This window comes from Perna viridis, chromosome 5 (genome assembly GCF_037379345.1).
Source record: "Perna viridis isolate PV_CMFRI_1.1 ecotype Kerala chromosome 5, ASM3737934v1, whole genome shotgun sequence".
Classification (NCBI taxonomy): domain Eukaryota; kingdom Metazoa; phylum Mollusca; class Bivalvia; order Mytilida; family Mytilidae; genus Perna; species Perna viridis.
In genome coordinates this window covers 29,090,733-29,114,788 of record NC_142449.1, presented here as the reverse complement: position 1 = coordinate 29,114,788, position 24,056 = coordinate 29,090,733, and the positions used below count along the sequence as shown (strand labels likewise).

General features: G+C 32.2%; 1 protein-coding gene, 1 long non-coding RNA gene and 1 pseudogene across 2 annotated transcripts in view; 2 read left to right on the top strand and 1 right to left on the bottom strand.

Annotated features, from left to right (window-relative positions):
- LOC148616994 (uncharacterized) overlaps positions 1 to 12,092 on the top strand; it is a 37,738-nt gene extending 25,646 nt beyond the window's left edge. The window contains exons 6-10 of the mRNA XM_088584220.1: positions 3,202 to 3,278; positions 7,563 to 7,622; positions 8,110 to 8,202; positions 10,444 to 10,536; positions 11,919 to 12,092. Coding sequence (XP_088440346.1) covers positions 3,202 to 3,278; positions 7,563 to 7,622; positions 8,110 to 8,202; positions 10,444 to 10,532 — 319 coding nt within the window. The 3' untranslated portion in view covers positions 10,533 to 10,536; positions 11,919 to 12,092. The remainder of the gene's footprint in view (positions 1 to 3,201; positions 3,279 to 7,562; positions 7,623 to 8,109; positions 8,203 to 10,443; positions 10,537 to 11,918) is intronic.
- A 138-nt stretch (positions 12,093 to 12,230) lies between these two features.
- Positions 12,231 to 21,001, top strand: LOC148616993 (uncharacterized). Its single transcript, XR_015922369.1, has 3 exons — positions 12,231 to 13,556; positions 16,325 to 16,402; positions 18,000 to 21,001. It is a non-coding gene; the product is annotated as an uncharacterized LOC148616993 (long non-coding RNA).
- On the bottom strand, positions 20,356 to 23,820 carry LOC148616992 (uncharacterized; annotated as a pseudogene).
- Between the last annotated feature and the right edge of the window lie 236 nt (positions 23,821 to 24,056).

The following is a 24,056-nucleotide window of genomic DNA, read 5'->3' as shown; positions in this document are numbered from 1 at the left end:
GTTGTTTACGATTATAAAGACGGATATTATCCTGCCCTTTTATCGTCGTTTAAATTACATCTTAATTTTTTTATTTATTCATAAAATATCCCCTCCCAATTTTGTCCCTTATTTTCATTAAACTGGACCACCTCCGACTTTTACGACAAATTTCATATTAAAGTAGAAATATTTTTCTTTGGAATGATGTATAAATTAGGTGTGTGTTCTTCCGGTGCATTAAAATCTTATTTTTCACACTTAAACCGTTCCACTATCACGAATAGCCATCTTCTGCATTTCAGTACAAATTTACTTAATTCAGAAAGCCTGTGTGACAAGTAAGTTCGTTATCCGGCAAATTTTCGAAATTTTGTTTACGGCAGATTCGAACCATATAATATATAAGAAATAAATTTAAAAAATGCATAATAATTTACGTTATAAACGAAAAAACATTCAACTAAACTACACCAGTATCTCCTCTGCTTTATCATTAGCCAGCTATTTTTATAACGTGGGGATCGAGTGACGGCTTTATTGAGGCATCATCCGAAAGGGAAATGTCCAAGGATTACATCATTGGTCAATTCATTTACAACTAACCAATGGGATGCGATTTTGTCAGCTATTTATAGGCCCTGGGTTGGTACCGAAAGTGAAAGCATTGCATCTCCTTGAATTCAACATCAGTATTTTATGAACGACCAAAATCTAAAGTTTCAAATTTTGTCTTCACGCTTTCTGTAGAAAACAATTGTCTGCATAAAATCTTGATTTTCCCAACTGTACCTCCAATAGTTAGTTTTGCTTCTCTAGTCGTGTAATTTTATCTACGCCCCTGTAATCTGAAATCCTGGATCAGCCCTGTGTCCTGTATTAGAGCTGCTGTACATGTTCAAGTTAATGTGAAATTGTGTTTTCCTGTGTCTTTTAGCTTTTGTATGTATTCGTTTGGTATTGGTTTTTCACTATCACCGTCGCAATTATTGATTTCATTACTTTGCTCCGATTAGTTTCCTAGTTATCTGACATTAAGATACGCTAACAGTTTACCAAGAAATTTTGAACAGCATTCCTTAAAATATACTTTCGAAGGGAAAAATCAATTTGAAAATTGTAAAAGGTTCAGTATAAAACAATATATTTATTATTTTTTTGTCTATAGCCTGATTCTAACATGAATCATGATAATGGATCTGTATTAATTGGTCTTATGAATGCTGTTCATCTTCAGAAAAATTGTCAGGTCGTAAAAAAATGTTCACAGTTGAAAATAGACACCTCATATCCCATTTTTCTTTAAAATCAAATAAGGAATATCATGGACATAAAATTCATATCTACTAGGCCTGACAATATATGTGAAATATCAAGATCCTATTATGAAAACAGCTTGACGGTAAATCTGCAGGTTGTAGTTTCACAGCAAAATATTAATTATCTATCAAGAACCATTCCACTTAAATCAGACCAAAGTTTTTTCTTTGATAAATTGCTTGTTGTGCATATGCAAGTATAGAACATTTATAAGTTCCAGTGGCGAACTTAATAATATGAATACTTTGAAAATTAAAACTATCTTTCTGTAAGGTAGATCATACACGGAGTATCCTTTTCTGTCATCTTGCAAAATATTAATTAAGATTCTAGCGGAAACCAAAATTAAGGGACAGAGCCAGACAGAGAAAACAGACACACACAACAAAAACATAAAATAAGAAAAATAATACATACAAAGTAGCAAAAGTAAATGAGCAAATAAAAAAATGGAGGTAAATGGCAGGAAAAGTCGTGTGATTTAATTTTCGCTATATTCGCGGTAAAAGGAGGAACGCGAACATTAAATCACGCGAACTATTTTTTTTTTATTTTTGAGGGCACTTTTGTTTCAAATAAAACAAATAAAATTTAACAATTATTCGAGTGTTGTTTTATCCATCATTGTCATTTCAACCAACAAGGATTAGCTTTTTATTTTTTTTTCTCAAAACAAGCCCTCGTAATTACTAAATTAGGTTACTTCTGTCACCTGAGTGCGGTTGAGCGTCAAGTACACAATAACAGGAGTGCCAACCTGTCCTCGGACCAATTGTCATTTAATTATAAAAAAAAAAATCAATTACAAAGGTGAAAACAACCATCACCTCATTCTTTAATCAACTTGATGACTTGTTTCCAGATGTCAAATATAAATACACAAGCTTGGCATATTTAAACATTTCGTTGAATCTGGACATAAAATACGGATGAATGCAATACATAGCAGTATTTTAATCAGTAAATGGCTTTTAAACGCAGGGAAACATAAAACTTTAAAAAAATGATATTGAAATGAATAATAATTAATAAATAAACATTTCCACACCTCTATGTGGTCTGTTGCTGGTAATTGTTTTTGATTAGCCTTTTTCCTCAATGACCGGAGAATTCATTGAACTAGCTTTAGCTAGATTACGGTAAAAAAAAACCCACCAAGTTTAAAAAAAAAAAATTAAAACCGAAATTTTCCTCACGCGAAAAAAGAAAAAAAGAAAAAAGAAAACACTTATACAGCATAAAAAATCCAATTTTAACCACGGAATAACATCAACATATTTAAGCTTACCTGCAATTTCAAGTTTGTTAAAAACTAATTCAAGCAAAGATATCGCCGTTTGACAAAGCAATCAGACAAACGGCAAACCAACACTTTTCTTTTCCTGTTCACCAACATTGTATCATTCAAAAGGCACTTATCACAAGTCATATTTTATCAACATTTGAATGTCGTTAATATTCAATTATTGTCTTAGAACAACAACGGTATATTGCAGCTTTGGTTGGTTTCTGCCTGACCCTAGAAGCAGCATGGGGAAATCATAATGCCTCTACTGCTATTTTTGCATTTAGTACCGTAGAAAAAAAAACAGTGGATCGTTTTAGTTTAGTAATTCTATGAATCCTTTATATTGTGGCATTTTCTAAGTATTCAAAACATGTTTTCATGCATGCGGACTTACCCATACGATTTTTGATCTGTCGTTTCAAAAGATATGGCACGGTCATGTTTCATTGCTAATTGCATGCCCAAATTAGAAATATGTAGACTAGTAAACCTTTTTAACTACTAGATATGGAGATTAAAATTCAAAGGTTGTATTGGTGTTGTGTTTAAATGATAGTTGAGATTTTCCAAATATTTCGTTTTAGACTTAATATTAAGCTATGCGTCTTTTGTAGAGGTGGACTTGTGTCGTTGTTGATCCTGTGTACTGGTTTTTTTTGTCTTTATAAGTGGTGTAATAAACAAGGAATTGGTAAGTTCGTAAAGTGATTTTCACTTTATTGCTAAACGAAATTTTAAGCATTAGTTTAGTGAATAGCTATGTAATAACAAAATTCCACTTTTCTCGTTATTTTCACAACAGCTCCATCTTTTAATAATTTGACAGATGCTGAAAGTATGCCATATTTTGGATTTAATCTCAGACACAGACACAAACTTTCGTTTTTAAGCTTCCCCCGTTGCTTGATATTAAATGTTCATATTTTTCCGAGCAACTTTTCACCACAGCGGCTTCACTGTTTGTCAGATGATTTACTCATCCTTGTCATGGGTTGAGTATTATAATACTAGACCTTGGCAACATTACCTTAATTTATCTTTTGATTAGACATTTTGTTTCAAAATTTCTACCACACTTAGTTCTGTCTTTGCTTGTTAATTTGACAAAATCATTTCTGTGGGAATGCCAGATTTTCAGATGTTTTCCTGCTCAGAAAAACAAAACATCTTGATTTAGGAATAGCATAAAAAGCATAAGCAAGGACATAAAACTCATTTTTAAGAGGGTATATTCTACGACTATATTTTAGCCTTATGGTAATTATTTTCCCAAATTTACAAAATAAACAAAATGGGATAGAAATATCTAGAATCTAGGATGAAAATTCATATATTTAATTTGTTACACCCACCTAATGACATTTACATGTACCTCAAATGTCAACGGAGTTCATGCTATTACTTTGCGCCGCGCAAACAGTAGAAGGTTTGCTTTGACATGGAAATAACGAGACTGTGCTCAATCTATTCAAAGAAAGATACGAAAATCCGAATAAACCCTGCACCGACAAATGATGTGATTAGCTTGAGATCGTACTGAGACAAACTTCAATCGTATGTGCGCGAATTGGAAACGCTTATTCAAACTTCGGAGAACTGTATGGGTCACTTAAATTACCAGTTGTTTTGGAAAAACTACTTTCAGAAATCAGGAAATCGATCGCACGCGAACACAAGAAAAATACGCTAACGTTTGAGAAATTACGCACTTTAATTAGTAATGAGATCGACGTACTTGAAGCGGGATATGAAGTAACCGAAACGACGAAGTTACACGCTACAGCACTTTTGACAGGAACCCAGCAAATGACAAGCAACATTAGAAAGCCGACTACTACACGTACTTGTTCATTTTGTTCCGGAGACAATTTTACGATAGACCGTAACATAGAAACGGACGCTGCCACAAAGATAAAAATCGTAAAGAAAGGGCAGATGTGTTTTAATTGCCTAGGTTTGCACCCGCATATAAAAAAAGTGTAAACTGATCTACAATACTAGTATCTGCAGAAGAAGGAAACTACAATAGGCCCGACAGACAAAGCAAAACCACATAAGTACGCTATTAGTTGAAACTTATGTCGAAACCAGTGTAATGTACGCATCGCAACGAAGTAGAGGAATTCTATACAAAACAGCTATCGCGCCATTAATGTACAACGACTAAAGAGTAGATTCGAATATTTTATTCGACGAAGGCCCTCAACTTTCCTGCACAAAACAGAATTTAGCGAATAACGTTGGAGTCGAACCGACCGGAAGAGTCAACATTCATCTGTCAGCCTTTGGGGATACGTCACAGAACGTAGAAAACTTAAATACCACAACGAAAGTACAAACTGTCAAAGGAGATAAGTGCGAATTGACACGCTTATCGTACCATAGATTGCCATTCCGTTAAACAAAAATATTTCAAATGGAACACAGAACTTACAAAACTCAGGAGATTTCGCACTTGCACATCCAGTACGAAACGGAGAACGATTCAAGATAGATTTCCTTGAGGCGGAGATTACTATTGGGAAATCGTAGAAGATCGAGTGATCCGAGGTAGCGAATCCATCGCCATCCAATCGAAAATTTGATATTTACTGTCAGGATCAGTTAACAGAAAACGTAAGCCAGACGTCGGCATTAACTGTATTGCTAAATATGGTATTATCACACTGATTTAAGTAGGCAGAAATTGACAATTTCTGGAAACTTGAGTCCATAGGGATAAATGCAGACATACGTATGATATAATTAACCACATGACGAAATACCAGAACGAGGCTATATTGTACGAAAACTGAAAATATACGGCTATGTTACTTTGGAAAGAGGACCACTTAGATTTGTCGTCGAACATTTCAGTAGCAAAAAGTAGAACAAGAACATTATAAAACGTTTGGGCAAAGAACCATATTTGTTACAAAAATACTCAAATATTATCAACGGACAAGAAATAAGAGAATTCATAGAGACGGTTTCAAAGGCAGACGTTTATGACATCAAACGTATTGTTCATTACGTTTCGCATCAATCGGTGAAAAGGGACTCAGAACTTACGCCGATCCACATTAATCAAACACTTTGATAGCAGTTCAACAGACATGGAAATAAAAAGTGCTCACACTCTTACATTTTGCAAGAATATGACATTTTTGAAGAATTTTGACCGAAATATATTAGTCGCAGTCATCCACATAATAGCTATATAACAAAAAAAGCATTTTATTCAATAATTTTAGGCTCTCATGGAAATCAAAAGTGTTCGCACTCATACATTTTGCAAGAATAAGATTTTTTTTAAAGAATTTTGGCTCAAAATAATATGTCACACCCACCACATGATAGTTATATTGAAACATTTAGCATTTCAGTCATTATTGTTAGAGCTTCATGGAAAGTATAAGTGCTCGCACTCATACATTTCGTAAGAATATGACATTTTTGAAAAAAAAATGACTCCAATTAATTTGTCACACCACTATATGATAGCTATATTGAACAAAATTAGCATTTTAGTCAACAATAATTTACCCTCAAGCAAATTAAAAGTGTGCGCACTCATACATTTTGCAACAATATGACATTTTTGAAGAATGTTGGCTCATACAAACGTGTCGCAGCCATCACATGATAGTTGTATTGAAACATTTAGCATTTCAGTCACCATTTTTAGACCCTCACACATTTTTGTATAATTTTGACAGAAATGTATGAGTCACAGTTACCCACATGATTATTGTATTGAAGAAATAAGCATTTTAGTCAATAGTTTTAGACCCTCATGAAAAATGAAACTGCCTGCACTCATACATTTTGCAGAATTTTTACTGAAATAATGGATTCACAGTCATTATATAAAAAGAACATTTTTAGTTTCTACATTTTCTACATGTAAGACTATGTAGGGAAATTGGAAGTATTATCACTCATATTCGTTACTTAAAGTTGCATTTTGAAGAATTTTGATCGAAATATTTAGGTATCAGTCACCCAGTTCATGCAAAATTATCAATTTTAACATTTTTTTTGAATGATTTGTGACCCATATGTTAGTAAACGTGGCTTTCACTCAAAAAGTACTTGAACTTTGTAAGAATTACTGAACATCTGAAAGTTATCTGTTACAATTTTTACACTTATAACAGAAACATAGACCTTCAATTTCATAATAAAAAAAATTGATTTAACAATATCACAGGTGTATGACAGAATGTAAAAAAAATATACATGTAAACAATGATAATTTTTGAACAATGAGTGACTGGACCGTGATCATGTGTAGAATTAGTTTCGTGCAAGATTTAATCTTTATGCGTTTCTATCACAAACATTTACATGTTTGTTATTCAAGATGACAGTTTGTTATTATTCTATAGATTTTCTCCACAATTCATTACTTTTTTCTAACATCAATAAACTTTGAGGTCGTAGGATTGACATTCGTGGTGTGCCGATTAATTTGGAGAAAGTTAAAGAGTTTCTTTCACAGTGTTATCTTATCGATATATTTTACTCAGAGAATATTCGGCAATTCACTAAAATCCTTATATAGAAAACGTCTTCACCCTCGTCACAATGTCAAACGAGAGAATAAGAATCGATCATGAACAGAGTGAATAGGCTGATCGTGAAAGGGAAAATAGTTCTTTTTTACTTTTATTTTAATTTTAGCACATCTTTAACTTGTACAAACAAATCGAAAGAAATGTCAAAATAATATTCATTTGCAAAGGATACAGAATAATGTGTTTTATTTCAATAAACGTTGACCCTTCACTTGCTTCTCTGACGATGAAGATAGAATTCTTCATATGTATTATCAATTTGTTCAATAGCGATTTTCCCGCTTGACAATGTGATAGGGGACATCTAGTTAAATAAATAATTCGTTCGTAAGAAGGTATTTTCATGGTTAAACTATGCGCGTTAATAGTTTGAACTGTCAGATGGATTAAATTATGCCTTTTAATTTTTTTATCAGCAATCGACGTTTTTGATAGAGAAAACGCTAATGACTACACGAATGCAAAGCTAGAGCTATGTAAGTTTGTTTTTGTTTATTTAATATACTACAAATAAGCACAACACTCTTATGTTCATTTGACTAGGAGAATGAGCTTATACTTAAGTTATGGAACGCTTTCAATACATTTTAAGTTACGCTGTATTGTAAACGTTCAATAACATGCAAACACAAAATAGAATATGAGTTTATTTCTTAAATTAGCTTACACATCCTGACAGACATTATTCCATGTTTTTATTGAAAAAAAATATAAGTAGGTTAATGTAAATTAATTTCAACAGGGACAAGTGTGTGCATTAATTTGTGTTACAGCAAAACATCAAATCATAATCTAAAATAAAAGAACTGTGTAGCTAAGAATAATGATACATCTATAGATCAAGTATTTTAGAGATTAAACAGGTTTGCTTCATTGGTATCATTCACGTATTTTTCGCCAATAAAAACGAAAACACAAAAATACTTTTAATATAAACACTTTACATGAACTGCTTTCTTTCAGGTGAAATTGATAGTGGTGTAGGGATATCATTATATCCGGAAAAAAATGGTTCAGAGATCAACCAGGATCATCCCCAGTCTAATACAGAAGACGGTTTGTATTTCTTAATATAAGGGAGTAGTAACTTGTATAAGGACGTATTATTACCTAACGTTTTTACCTACTACTGTACAAAGCAGTTTTCGAACGACCACGACCAACAGCTTTATGGTATGTTTTTATGCACAACAACCAGCTCTTCAGTTCTCTATTCGGGTGTCTGCCGCCCGGTACAGTCTGCGTAAATAGTTCAAGCTACTATCGGTGGACCTTATTTAGGTTCCCAATGACAATGATTTTTTTTAAGTTTCCTAGGTTTCACTTACAAGACTAATGTTAAGCTCAAGAATCCATCACAGACTCCTTCCAAAAAGACACGATTGTTGCTTATACTCAAATAGGTAGCCTGAAACCAAAAGTCAGTGTAATATTAAAACAAAATACTCAATAATCTTAAATTGAAAAGATAATAAAATATCCAGACAAATTTTCAATTACAACAAAATAACCCCTTATATTTTATATTTAGAATAACTGGACAGCTTTTATTTTGTTACTATGAACGGTAGATACGCAAATATAAATATAAAACTGAATTTACTTAACTCCAAGATACGTTTCAGCAAAGTTTCATACACGGTTTTATTATGTGAACTTGGATTTATTTTCTTCATAATTTAAGACATCTTTAAGAAGTATAAACAGATAAAATTGTGTCTATGTTAAGGAGAGATGATTATATAATATGGAAGAGTAATCAAGGGAACCAAGGTTCTAGCGGTAAAATTCAAAAGTAACAAAACTTCAAATGTTCATAACATGCCTAAAACTGCAGATATTCGCAGATATTCGCTTGCATCTTTTTCACAAAGTCAATAAAAGCGACATTTCTACCTGTAAACTGAAGAAAGCCTGTACTATTGCAAAATGCATAGTGTAAACTCTCCATTGAATGATGATCAAACGTTCTCGTCAGAAGTCATATTCAAAATCCGATAAATAAGAAATGTACGCTATCTTTTAAGATCAGGTTGGTGTACACATTTTATTTTGTGACCACCTATATTTCTAAATCAGAAAGTTTTGTTTCCGACTCCTAATAGGGATGTTTTTGAATTAGGAATAAGACATGAATTTGTTAAAATGTTGTTTAAAAAGCTTTCCGTCTTGAAAAAGTAATCAAGGGGACTAATATTCTAGCGGAAATCAAAAGAATGTAATCCTCGGACGAAGACCAGACATGAAAAACAAACACTAAAGAACATAATACAACCAAAATAAGTGGGATAAGCGTCCTCTGCTTTTCCAGAAACACCCGCCGAGTTGCCCATAAAGAGTGTCAAGTCCAGGATAGACGAAGGAGGATGGACAACATTAATACGTTGAACAAATCAATTCTCATGGTGACGATGGGGAAGATGGATACACCGTAACGATCCACGATTTCATGGTGACAACTTCTGTAGTTATAACTTCAATCTTGAAACAACATAACCCTGTTCCAGAAGCCTAATGTTAAGTTGTCTAGCGCCATCCGTTAAATAAATTATTGCTTATTCTTCACATCACTTGATCAACATTTTATATTACATGTATATAGGGCGAAATATTCCTCTTTGCATTGTTTTAAAAATGGTTGATTACAATTTAAGAGGCAATACTCCATATCCTCTTCAAATAATAACATTTGACAGACATTCCTTCGATATTGTTTGTAAGATTTGTAGTTGTGCTGAAATCGTCAAAAAATAACAAAAGTGTTGTTCTCTGGTTTACTGATAAATGTAATGAATGTCACAAGGCAAAAGCTTGGTCTGTTTGTTTTTTATTTAGTATTCTACAAGTGGATACATTACATTTATGTCTATTTGGCAAGGTTGCAGAGCTTACTGATAAAATAACATCAATATATTTTCAGGTTTAACCCTATTTTTATCTCTACAATAAATGGGAGCAGTAAATAATCAATGCTTTTATTTCATAAAGAACCTACATACCCTGACTGAAATTATTTCAATAAACAAATTAATTAGTACAATGAAACTTCAAAGGAAACGAAGTATATATTAATTTTAGTTTTATCATATATTATATCAAGATATAAAATCATTTCAAATAAAATAACTGTGAAACTTAGAATGATGAAATTGATCGAGTCCTTTTGTGGTTAAACTTGTTTGCAGCAGTTGTATCTAACTGTGACCACATTCAACTATTTATTTTAAATGTCAATGAACATTTGTACACAACATGACTTCCAATATATACTTTACAAACAGTGGTTTTTTTTTTTAGACCAAACTGATCCTGCAGAACAGACATCATTGTTGCTTAAAACAATTGATTCAGAAAGCAACCACGATGAATTCCAGATAAGAATTTAAGATGGTTTGTATTCATTATCACATTGTACTCTTGGTTGCGTAATTTTATAAGTGAAACCTCTTTAAATTCCAAATTCAAGGGAAATCAGTGAGTCAAGAGATGATTATAACATTCCTTAAATATTTTTACAATTGCCACTTTACATAAACTTCGTGCAAGAAAGAACACATCAAACATATGTCACTTTGTCCATCCGTCCGTCTGAATTCTCCATTCTATCAGCTACCTCTAATCAAAGTTATTAAAATTTAGGTATGTAGCTTCATAGTAATGTGGTATACATAAAGGAAATTTGTTGTTGGGATATGTTCTTCTTACTAAATATATGCTATAATACTACATCCTTTGGATGAAACGTTTGTGTAGGTATGAAGTCACAAGGACCGCCCCTTGAGGGGAGAATAATCTGTCATGACAAAAAGCCAGTGGCGTTGGATAGACTGATATATATATATAGTTTTTAATTTAATATGATTTGAAAGATATTTCATTTTTGTACTTCAGAATATGCCATGTTTAATTGAAAGCCCAACCTTCATGTTTATCGGTGCTCGCTTCAGGAAATAGTATGCATTATTAAAATATCTCCATTAATTTACCGGTAATTGATTAATTAATAACTTTTGGCATTACCATTATCAATTTTCTACGATTCTAAAAAAGATATCTCTTGCGAGCATCTGTTTTCATACAAATTGCCTTCTAATTCAATCATTCCGCAAAATAAATTTATATCGTCCCATTGGAACAACTTGTAATTTTTGGTAATTCATCGCGTAATTTGGGCAGTTGAACCACACTGCCGTTACTTCCAAGCGCTCAGGTGAATTATTTTGAAATCGGATCCGGAATGTTTTTTCCGTATGGAATGCGGGAAATATGAATCGAAAAAACTAACTGTAAATATTATCCCTTACTCCAAGATAGCTAGTTTTGCTTTGTTTCAAATAAAACATCCGTTTTTCAACTATTTCATAATTTACATTTGTCTACCCCGGACTTGACTTTTTATGAGGAACTCGGCGGGTGTTTCTAGAAAAGCAGAGGACGCTTACCCTACCGGTGCACCTGGTCCATGCTCCCAGTTTTTAGTGGAGTCCGAGTTGCTCATTTACTTTTGTTACTTTGTATGTATGATTTTAGTTACTTTGTGTTCTTTGTTGTGTATGTCTGTTTTCCATGTCTGGTCTTTGTCCCTGCATTACATTCTTTAGATTACCGCTATAACCTTGGTTCCTTTGATTACTCTTACAAGTGTAATTCTATTAAGTGAACTAGCAATTTCTTGTTTCCCATATACAACTGTACATATTGTTACTAACGTATCTGCAGTCGTATTTATCATGCATTTTGGACCTACTTTCACCTACCTTGTTTACTTGTAGATCTGCATAATATTTATCTCCAGTTAAGCAAGTGCATTTGACACAGACATGACATATCATTGTGCATAAACGATTGAACCAAGGACTTTGTGAACATACATACATAACATTTTTTTTTATTCAGTGTGTGTGACTTCATGATGCATTGTATATAATAAAAGAATAGGATATTCATGCTACTTTTTTTCTCAACATCTTAAGCATTTTTGTGGTCAAAATCTAACTTTTCCTATTACTTGCAGTTCTATATTTTTTTTATTGACTTTTAAAATAAATATCATATATATTAAGTTAAGTGTAAACTTGTACACCTTTTGTATCTTGTTTCTTTTTCATGTTTTAAGGGGCAGCATTATGAATTATGAAAATATAAAATTATGAATATTTGCAACTTTGCTAAAGTTATTCTTGCCAGATCAACCAAGGATGGCAATGCTATTGAAAAATTCAACAATTTCCCAGAATCAGTTCAATCAAAAATAACATCAGAAAAAAAGAGGAAAAGTTTATTGGGGCAAAATACAACAACTACACATCAATAACCCAGAGACATGAAAATTACACTATCTTCATGAATAATTACAAGAATCTAAATATTGAATCTTATGATACTTTCAAAAATATGTTAAAAAAGGTTCAAAAGTATGTAACTGAAAGCAAATATTTCTTTAACAACAGCAAAAATGGAGAAAAAAAGAAATTCACAGATTACTTCTGTCCAAACAATTGGTTGCACCTTCCTGAAGCTGACCACAAACAACACACTATAGACAACTACATGACAGTTCATGCTAGCTCTTCCTCTCTACACAAAAGCTTTTCAAATGCTTCCATTCTTGAACAATCTGGTTCCATGCTATTGAAAAATATTGAAAATTGAACACCACCTAACACAAAACCATCTCAGAAAAAAGGACAAAAAGCAGTTGAAACAATGATGAAGGTTCTACAACCAGTTGTTGAAAGAAAGTATGATACTAATTTCAAAAATGCTGTAGCAGAATCCTTGTCCCTTCAACCAAAAGAAACTGCAATAGAGGCCAAAAAAAAATTAGTCATCAAACTAAACACCAAATTGAAGAGTCAATGCAAGAAAATGACAATGACTTAGACCATCTTTTGAAAAGTGGGCAATCCTTTGCCCAATATGAAAGGGACAGAATTAATTCTTGCTTTATAGGTAGGGAACAAGCTGAAAACTACCTATCCCATCAAGAAGATCAATGAAAGTTTTAAAAAAAATTCTAAAAAAGAAAATCCAAGACAACACCTGTGATATTGGAGTGAAAATTGCACCAAAAGCTGTACAGCAAAAAAAAAAAAAAATTGGGCCAGATGGCAACATTATAACAACAACTGTTCAAGTACCAGCCAGAAAAATTTTTACAAGAGAAATCAGGATATTAAAACAATTAGGTGTTGTACGACAAAAAACTGATCACACATTATTCTTTAAACTATGGCATGATCACTATGCAATATTAAATCACTCATATGTTAGTTTCATGGTAAGCTTATTATATGAAACCAGCACATTTTTAACAGATGAGGAGTATAAAACAAGTTATTCACAACGACAACCAGTTAATGTCCAAACAGCTGTCGAGCGACCTAACCTATACATTTTTGGCCAGTCAGGTAAGCATATAAATATACAATGAAAATAAAAAAAATTACCACTGATAAGATGACCAAGTATTCAAACAAAATAAGCTCCATGTACAATCATACCAACCCATACAAAAGAACAAAATTCCAATGTCCCCCATAAGAAAAAAAGTGTGGAAAACTTTAAATTCATTGAAATTTTCTAAGTTGAAGGGTCATAACTTCCATAAAATCAATCAACTGTAACCAAAGTCAAACTTAATCTGTAACTTCTCTTAGTAAGACTACATACAATAAGATAAAATCAAAAGGTAAAAGCATTACAAAAAAAGTGTGGAAAACTGTAAATTCATTGAAATTTTCCAAATCCAAGAGCCATAAGTTCCGTAAAATCATTCAACAGTAACCAAAGTTGAACTTAATCTGAAACGCTTCATAATGGGGCCAAATACTAAAAACAAACTCGTTTGGTAAAAGCATTACAAATAAAGTGTGGAAAACGCAGACGAACGGACGGACGAATGGATGGACAGAAGGGCGGGTCACAAGTAATAAAATGAGAAATGATTCTATATGGTACACTCCTTGAGACATTTAGGTTTCTACTATAAATGCTCACCAGAAATGAACGCTTCTATTGTGCTTTTAAACAAACGCTCCTATCACATGACGAAAAATAATAATATTGACATATAATGTAGACAGAAAATTAAATTAATGAAATTATATAAATTAATAATAGCAAAAAAGTATAAAAATAACAGTTGAATCAAGGAAATAATAAAAGGACAAAAATAAACAAGAGCTTCTATCGTGCGTTTTAACGTATGCTCCCAGCATGTATTGAAACGAATACTTCTATCGTGTGTTTAAACGAACGCAAAACTATGTGTAAACCGACGATAAATGATGCCCGAATGCTAAAATGGGAAACGTGAACGTCTCCTGGAGTGTATATCAAAACACAATGTGCTAGTAAGTACAATGTAAGTATACAATCATTAAACAAGTACATCCAAATATATTGTACAAGTAAAAGTAAGCCAAGTACAAGTATATCTAACTACAATGTGCTAGTAAGTGAGTAAAGTATATATTACTATAATGTGCTAGTAAGTAAGTCGAGTATATCAAACTACAATGTGCTAGTAAGTAAGTCGAGTATATCAAACTACAATGTGCTAGTAAGCAAGTCAAGTATAAAGTCATTAAATGCCAGCAAGTAAGATAAGTATAAAATCATTAAATAAGCACATGTACATAAAAATGTACATCCAATTATAAGTATAATGTGCAAGTAAGTAAGCTAAACACATCAAACTAATGTATAAAAGTAGTAAGCTGAGGATGCAATGAACAAAAACAGAACACATATCTACAATGTGCTAGAAAGTAAGCTATGTTTACAGTCATTAACCAGATTATACAACCTAGTTTTTCAACCATACACTCAGTTTGATAAGTGAACCCTTAAGTAGCATTAAGAAATTTTCTGCCTGAACATCAAAATTATGACAAAGTAAATACCTCACATTCCAAGGGTCCCTCCGCCTTTGTTTAGAAAGAGATTTACAATCAATTTGCAAAACCTGTCCCCAACATTTGTATACATTTCTTAATTGGACCCACTTTTAAAAATTTCTAGATCTTCCCTCTGGCAAAAAGAATATTATTGTCCCAGCTATTGACCAACTCTTATTTTGCAAGAAACTACATAATCGCCCATGTACTGAAATATCTTTGATAAATTTAGAAATAAATGAAAAGACAGTTGAAGAAAGAAAAAGAAAGGCAGAAAATTGTCAAATAAAAGAGAAAATAGATGATAATAAAGACAAAAAACCAAAAAGAATTTGGCTAGCAAGATCAATACTCCACTATACAGTATGGCAAATTGTGAAAATAAATGGTTCCCACACTGCAAAAGATCACCAGGTGTTCTATGGTAGTTATGTAAGAAACATTGGTATAATGTGGGACAGATTTTCCCTCAAGAGCTATTTTAATTACTCATTAACATATCTAAATTTGTATTGAAATCAGAACTGGTCAATTTCAACTAGTGTTCAAGGTGATACAACATTCCCATACTCTGAAAAAAGCAAAACAGAACCTAGGTCCTATTCCACGTCCCATTATTCAGACTATTTTGCCTGCTTTGAACACTATTTTTTTTCAAAGAAAGCGTTCCAGCCACCTGAGACACTTAGTTTGGTAAACAGGAAATAAATATTGAAATAATTAAGCCGAATTTATTGAGTTTTTTTAAGTGAAACAGAATCAGATAACAGTTCATTGATTTTTCAAGGGATCTGACCAAATTCACACATCATTTTATCAAGTCAGTGCACTGTTGTTGTCTTGAAAATAGAACACTTAGAAGAAATATGCAGTGGTCAGTAAGAGAATGTCTTGAGTTGAAGACATGACACTTAAAAAATCAAGTTACTAGGATTAAGATACATGTATTATTATAATCACTATATTCGGAAGTACAGATAATCATGAAATGCATCAATGCATTTGTTGTGACATTTGCTACTAATTTACTGTGAAGCTGTTCGTAGTGTTGTCAAAATTGATGCTACTACTGATGTTGCCAGCATCACATACATTTCAACAAACTTTTGATTTAATTTGAGACCACACAATCTGTAACAGGATCGAGAACATTATTTGACTCACAAAACTGAAGATCAAACCCTAAACTGCTCAGCGGCAACCCAATTTGGCAGAATTAATCCTTTATTCAAGTCACTTAACTTATTATTTTAATCTAACTACCTTCTACAACACAGGTACATGTAGGCGGTCCTGCAACACAATCTAAACAACCAGAACTAATAGAGCATTTGTATAGAACACGTTCTAAACAGGTACAGTGCCAGATTCATAGTGGAGATCTTTATTAAAAGACTTCTTGCAGGAAAAATCATTAGCTTACGACCAAAAATAGGGCGAACCTGTTTAGGTTAACTTCCATGAAATCCAATTTGTGTAAAGGGGGAGGGGAGGGCGCTACAGACCAGTACAATTGATCAAATATTTCATACCAGTCAATTGCCAGCCTTTCAACAGTCTTAGAAGAATCAAATTTTGTGTGTGGACGACCGTATCTACTCAATGAAAGACATAATTTCTGTCAAGTAATCACCATATGCTATAATAAATACGATCCGTTGACGCCTATGAAAATGAAGAATAGTCGTTGAATTTGACGAAGTACGCTCAATGTCCTAGATGCAGTTGATTCAAATAAAAATCTGGCAATAAGTCGCGACATTTCAATTACAAACAGTCTCTCAATAAATCAAAATTTCACGCAGACTTCAGAGCAATTGATCAGCAGGTGCTCTCCGAAACATGGCCGCTGCAAAGCTTCGAGCTGACAATGATTTTCTTTTCATTGGTCAAAACTTCGCGGTTGGGTGGAGTTATGTTAGTAGACGAATTATTCTAATCATGCATAAACATCACACTTTCGTCATGTTTTTGTCAAAGAGAATAAATTTCAGCGCTCACATTTTACAATATAGGCTACTTTTTATTAATTTTCCTTCAACGGTAAAATTATGTTACTATTTTATACTGTTCCCGCTGTTCAATGTATCGACGCCGTATTGTAAATACTAACGAGTTGAGAGGGAAGACAATGTCAAAATTGTCATGTTTCATACTGTAGGCAGAAAATGCTTTAACTATTCTGCGGAAGCCAAATATTAACTTCTTAGCAGAACCAGTTTTTTGAGTGATAGTAAAATATATGGCGCATTTTCTTTGCTCCTTATATTGGAGTATCTGAAATCTGAATTGCACATTCACGCTTTACTCAATTGAAATGTATCCTGTAAAGAAAATGTTGTTTACAACTAGCAGCTACCTTTCAATTGGAAGGTTAGTATCTTTCAGTACTCGTAACTCTTTCAATGATTTTCTTTTATCGCAAAATCATAGCTCTTTTGGTGATAATGATTTGTAATGTACATTATGTGTAATGTTTCCCTTTCAGATTTGATTTCAATGTCTTGGTAACTTGGGTGTATGAATCATTCAAATTGTTAATAAAACTACATCTTTTAGTATTTAGTACTTGTCAAATAAATAGCTGTCTGTCTGTTTAGTAGAGCTCATACCTACTACATGAAGCAGTCGTTTTTATTATCTTATAAATTCAAACAGACGTATATAAATTTTTAAATATCTAATAGTGTTGACATGTGTTATAAATATTTAAGAAATGCTTACACTAGTTTCTCAACAGTTTGGTAAATACTGAAATATCCTCACATAATCCATATGAAATGTTGCTAAAATTACCCATATTATCTCAAAGTCAAATTAAGTGATTAATGTTGCTTACATTAAATTCAAAAGTATGTTTCGTCAAGGTTATCTTTAAAAAAAACGAGAAAACCTATTAACTACAAATATAAAGTTACTCTGTCTAATTTAAACTTTACCTTTTTTTTTCAGATAACGCACATGATATCAGAAGTTTATGCTTGGAGAAGTAGATTTAAAAAATAAAAACAGGACGTGGCCACGGGAATCAAATAAATGTTACGTGTGAAGTACTTTTGTCGTATTTTCATTTTAGTTTCCATCGATCATAAGCTGGAACATTTTTTTTTGTTCCATCGTTCATTCCTCCATTTCAAAACATATTTCAAGATTTTTGTCTAACCCTCGAAGATATCAAGCTGATCCTTGATATGTTTTAGTGCTTTGTTCTTCTTCACTTTTAATTAAAAAAAATTCACAGGCCATGTTCTTAGCAGTTCTTACAAAAATGACAATTTATTCCATTGTAATGTTTTTGTCTGTATCATAATTTAGTGTTGTGTCAAACAGGCACTTACACTTTTTTCTTTTTTTAATTAGTACCCCATCCCCTTTCCTCATGCCTTATTGTATCTCTTTAAAGTTACATTTGTAATAAAGTATATACTAAATACTAGGGCAAAGGAAGATTAAAGTAATAAGGCAAAAAATTCTTTAAAGTATTTTTCGAAAATCACAAAGGGCAAAATGGGAGTTTGAAATGACATGAACTAATTAAAAAAAACACATTTTTCCCTTTTGTTTAGTCCCCTTCATTTAGACTGTTTTGGCTAAGATAGTGATTACCGAATTGATGTGGAGTTACTCAGACACCCCATCCGCGAGTCCTAAATGGACCTGAACTTAATTACTTACTTTCATTGGGTTGGATAATGAGTTACATATTAATATTGTATTTTCCGTAATTCGTATCGTTGCATAATTATCATTGAATGTTGAATTATTATTGTTTTCACGACAGAAGCACCCAGTAAAATTAAAGTATGCATGCACTAATATTATCCAAAGCCATATCTGTTTGTCGATCTAAGATGTAGTTATTTTTTTACTTCGTTGAGATTATTTGTATTGGGTATTTGATTTTGCAATAAAAGCTTTAAAGAAATCATTACATTGAATATTTCATGATTGTATTACTGCTCGATGATCCTCGGTGTTGTTATACATGTTTTGGCAGCCATGTTTAATTGCGCAATGCATCGATATGTGTATAAATTATACTCTACATGTCTTATAGTATGTATATACAATCTGCTTCTAATATATATTTCATATGCATGCTATTGTCTAAGGGAAATCTTGCTGAGCATTTTGCAGTAACACACGTTGCCTTATTTTCTTATGTTTAAAAACAAAAGTTTTCGTATTTTAACGCTGTGATTATTGGTCTACCTTATCATGGTATGTTTTTTCTTTTTGTTTTGGTTGTTTGTTTGTTTTGTTTTTGTTTGTTTTTGTTTTTGTATTCTTAACTGATTCCAGTTTCAAAAAGTATCAGTGAACCACAAATAACTGCATAAAATGCAGTTAAATAATGTTTTTGTCTCACATTACGTGCTTTCGGAAACAGAGGAGCGACGTGATCTATTCTATTTGTCAATCATATGACTGATTTGTTCTGAAGATAAAAAAAAAACAGAAAAAAAAAATGAAAAAAAAAATGAAAAAAAAAAAAAAAAACAAAAAATAAAATAAAAGAAAAACAAACAAACAAAAAACAAAAAACAAAAAACAAATCAACATTTTTTAGAATTTTTATTTTATGTTCACTGTTAAATGTACATTTCTATTTTATATGGCTGATAATATAATTACAATACAATCGAGTGATGTAAATTGGTCTTTAGACCAGAAATGAAGTACTCACACTGTTGATGTGTGTACTTCTGTGATACAATTGGTGGTCTTAAGACCAAATATTTTATGAAGCAGTAAAAGCATCATGACTGAGCGAGACACTTAAGTTTTAATGTAGGTTTAAGAACCTAAATTATAGATTTGGTCTAAAGACCAACAACTTATGTACAATGAATACTATTATTTCTATCATATGGTCTAAAGACCAGGATTTTCATACTTGCATTATAGGCAAATTGATACAAACATGTCATACACTGTGTATGTTGCTAATGAATTTGGTCTATAGACCATAAATCTAATAATATGGGCACGTATAACTCAAATATATGTCTAGCCTCGGTGGCAGCATGCATCCAGCAAACATTTACAAAACTTTTAAAAGATGTATAATCCAATATTTGAAAATTCTACTTTTTCAGGAATTGCAATTTCCGCATTAGCGTGATACAAATGGCATGGAATGATAATTTCCCATATAAAGCAAAGTTTGTCCTTACTACTACTTTAGTAAATTCTGTGAGATATAAGTACATGAACAAGGACTCAAGCAAGAGATAAAATAAATAAAATGTCATGTGTTTGTTACAGTAATTTAAGGTTGGAATGTAATAAACATATGACGAATAAATCAGTCGATTTCTATGATCCTTCTCCTTTTCTTTGATGTTGTTTTGTCTGAAAAAATAAACAAACGTTTTACCTTAATATTAAGTCAACGATGAAAATTACTTAAATCAAATTTTGAAATTTTCTACTTTACTTTAATGACATTAAGCTGTATATAGCTGTATTTGAACTCTACAAAAATAGAACATTGGTTCGAAGAGATATATATCAACCATGTTACATGTTAATGGTACATACCTTTCAACAAGTTGGATTTTCGTTTTTGTTTGCCCCTTTCAGTCACTGTTTTCTGTCTAACTTGAATCTGAAATAGACAGGAAGATATAAAAAAAAGACTTTCAAAAGTAATAATATTACTTACTTGGTATGAACATAAACGGTAGGTCCGTACACAGGAGCAGGTGGGGTGCGAGCGCACCCCTTTTGAAAACCAACAAGCACTATTAAACTGTTGTTTCAACTGTGACTATTAAAGTCGACATTTTGTCTGTACTCTTAGTTTTAGGCATAAAATATGCAAGTAAGTACAACTACTAACAAAACACCACACTTAGATGTTACTAAGGAGACCTACATGGTATATAAAAGGTTTAACAAAAATACATGATATACTAAAATCCATTATTGCTAACTACATCTACAGGTACCTGAACAACAAAATTTTCTCTCTCATGTTCCAACCATCGTCTTATCTCTGGTGGGGGGAGGGTATCTTGGTCGGGGTGTTTCTATGGCAGGTCAATGGCTGCTTTGGTAACAGTGGCAACACTTTGCTTTTGAAGTAACTTCTGCCCTTCTGTACAAAGGGTTGCTCTTTATTTTTTTTTCTAATCTTTTAAAGAATGCTGTCCACTACTTTTTTCCGAGTGGTTAATTTGATCTGTAAACAAACAACACCAATTTTTTAGTCTTCCTTTGATGCGTTCAATATTAATTAGATTAAATTCGGGATGTAAAATAGTTGGTATTGATTTTGGTAAAATGGGTATTCCATTTCTTGAAACAGCGATCATACCATTCTGTTCCATTACTCAAGCACTACTATGGAAAGCCTTGTAGTCCATTTTCACTTTGTTGGAAGCCAAATCCCGAGTGAACTTATAATGTAGTGGGACAGTATGCTTTCGAATGTCATTTATAAAGGGAGTAAGCCATGAACGGATATAATAAATTGGTGTTACATCTTTGACATTTGGAAGCATTTCCTTAAGCTTTGGTAAAGTTCCTGCATTATGTTGTCGGAGTTTTTCAGCAATGCGAATGAACGCAGCATCAACATCTTCATGCGTGTGTCCAACCGGCAAAATGATAGATGATCCTACACATGGAATGTGTAGTTATGAAACATTGAATCAGCCAAGAATCTTGTAGAATTGTACTTAAATGAAGCAAATTCAAGTCAACTCAACTGGAATAAAACACTTGGTACATATTGAAACGTACTTAAATACACCTTAATTAAAATACGTTTTTTCTTCTTGTATTTTCGATAATTTGTGTTTAAAATTTGAATTAAGTGATGCTAATAAATAACGCAATTTGAAATTATAAAATCGAATTCTATGTATTTTATCTGACCTCGTTAAATACATGCTGATGAACCTACAACTCACAAAATGCAAGAATGTATCTATTCTTAGTTTTCCCTCCAGCAATTGTCTGCTTGCAAATATAGAATCGGGGGTAATTTATTGTCCTGTAAATTAAACTTTTAATCAATATTACAAACCATCCCTGTTGAGCATGAAAACTACAGGAAAGAAATTTAAATGAAACATATCCTCACTGTTACTTAATGTTTAAAAATATAAGTAAGCAAATTAATTTTGACAAGTTCTCGTAAAAAAGTTTTTCACATACTAGCTTTAAACTATAGTAATTTAACAGAAAAGTATTGGTTGTATCTTTTTGTCGTTGAAAACAGTTTAATGTAAATGTAACTTGCCATCATTTTTGAAATCTCGTACAAAATCATAAGAAGCAGATTCATTGTAAGATTGGAATCATGGGCATATTGATTCAAGTCTAAGAAGGTGAAAAATCTGTTCTGCTCGTGAGCCAAAACTCCTGTAACATGTGTTGCAAGTAAATCCACAGCACTGACAGCCTTAAACAGAAAAATGGTATGCACTTGAAGTCTATGAAATCTATAGGTATGCTTGGTCCCTAACACATTTAATTATCACTGTCAAATTTCGTAAAGAAAAGGCCTGATGTGAAAGAAAAGTTAAAGTTAACGTTAAGAGAGTAAACGAAAACAGAACCTATGAGTTCTTTTTTTACAATTTTAAATAGAAATACTGCATGAAATTAGTCGATTATTACCTAGACTTCGGGTCAGGATATGAATCGAATCTCGCGGAAATAGTTCTACCACACTACTTGATATTGAGGTTTTAAAATTGCACCCTACTAGATTATAAAATGAATATAAAATTAACATGTTTAAAAGTGCATATTTAGTTCTTTCCATATATCTGCCAAAAATAAATTGAAATTATCTTTGCCATTCATCCAACAAAATGAGGAATATTAATTTTTGCTAAAATAAAATAAGGAAAACAGTTTAATGTAGTAATTAAAAAATCAGTCCACTCAAGAGACAAGGGATAAACAAAACTAAAATTTAAAACAAGTGTGTTTTTAAATAAAAAAATATATCTATTACAAAAATGTTATGATGTCAATCAGCGTGCCCGAAACTAAAACGAAGAAAAGCAGAGGCAGTTGTACACTGCAGCAAGGTGGCACCCTTGGTAACCGAGAAAGTTTTTTTTCTTGTATTTAAGATAGATATGAACTGTCTGTTACATGAAATTACATACGTCGAGTAATAAAATTAAGAAACCAATTTAGGAAGAGATAAGAAATTGGACCTGCTTTAAAAGGTTTTTGGAAACATTATTTGAAAATCTCAAGAAATAGTTATACGATCTCTTATAACTTATATATGCACAATGCAGTAAACCATCTGTAAAAACGACTCACACTGATCCATTCCATCAATTATCAAGCTCATATATTGAGAAGGTGGGGTTTTGGCTGCGTTCATTTTGTTATAATAGTACTTCCGTTCTAACCTATTGATTGGGAAAAAATAGTCTTAAAACTTGCAATTCGAAATACAATTAATGCATTTTTAACAATCCGATAAACAGCAAAGACGAGCACATGTACTTGTATTACATTTACGAAAGAGTCCTGCGGTAGTGCTTTGAAGATATATAATTCTACGACTTAATCCCATTTATTGACATCGCATGACAAGAACCAGATACAAAATGTATATATTATCATATGGCGAAATGAGAAAATCAAATATGACTGTTATAGATTAACGTTTTAAGTAAACGCATATTTGCTTCATATTATATTCTCTTCTTTCATGTCGAAACTTTTCTCTTAATACAGGATCATGGGCTGTTTCAATTTACCTCTTCAAACTCGAACACTTTTAGAAAGAATTAGTCCGAAAACAAAGAGGTGGAACTTCAATATGCAATACATTTATAATAATGTTTAAGTCGACATACATGTACTTGTAGAAGATGATAACTTATGGCTATTAAGTACTGCCAGCTAAAGTATCATTGTAATACTCTATGTACCATGTGTTTATGGAATATTAGATCACGCATGCATATTCAAATGTCGTTAGGTATTCTTTTAAACATATATAGATATTTTAGTTTCTGTTTAGAC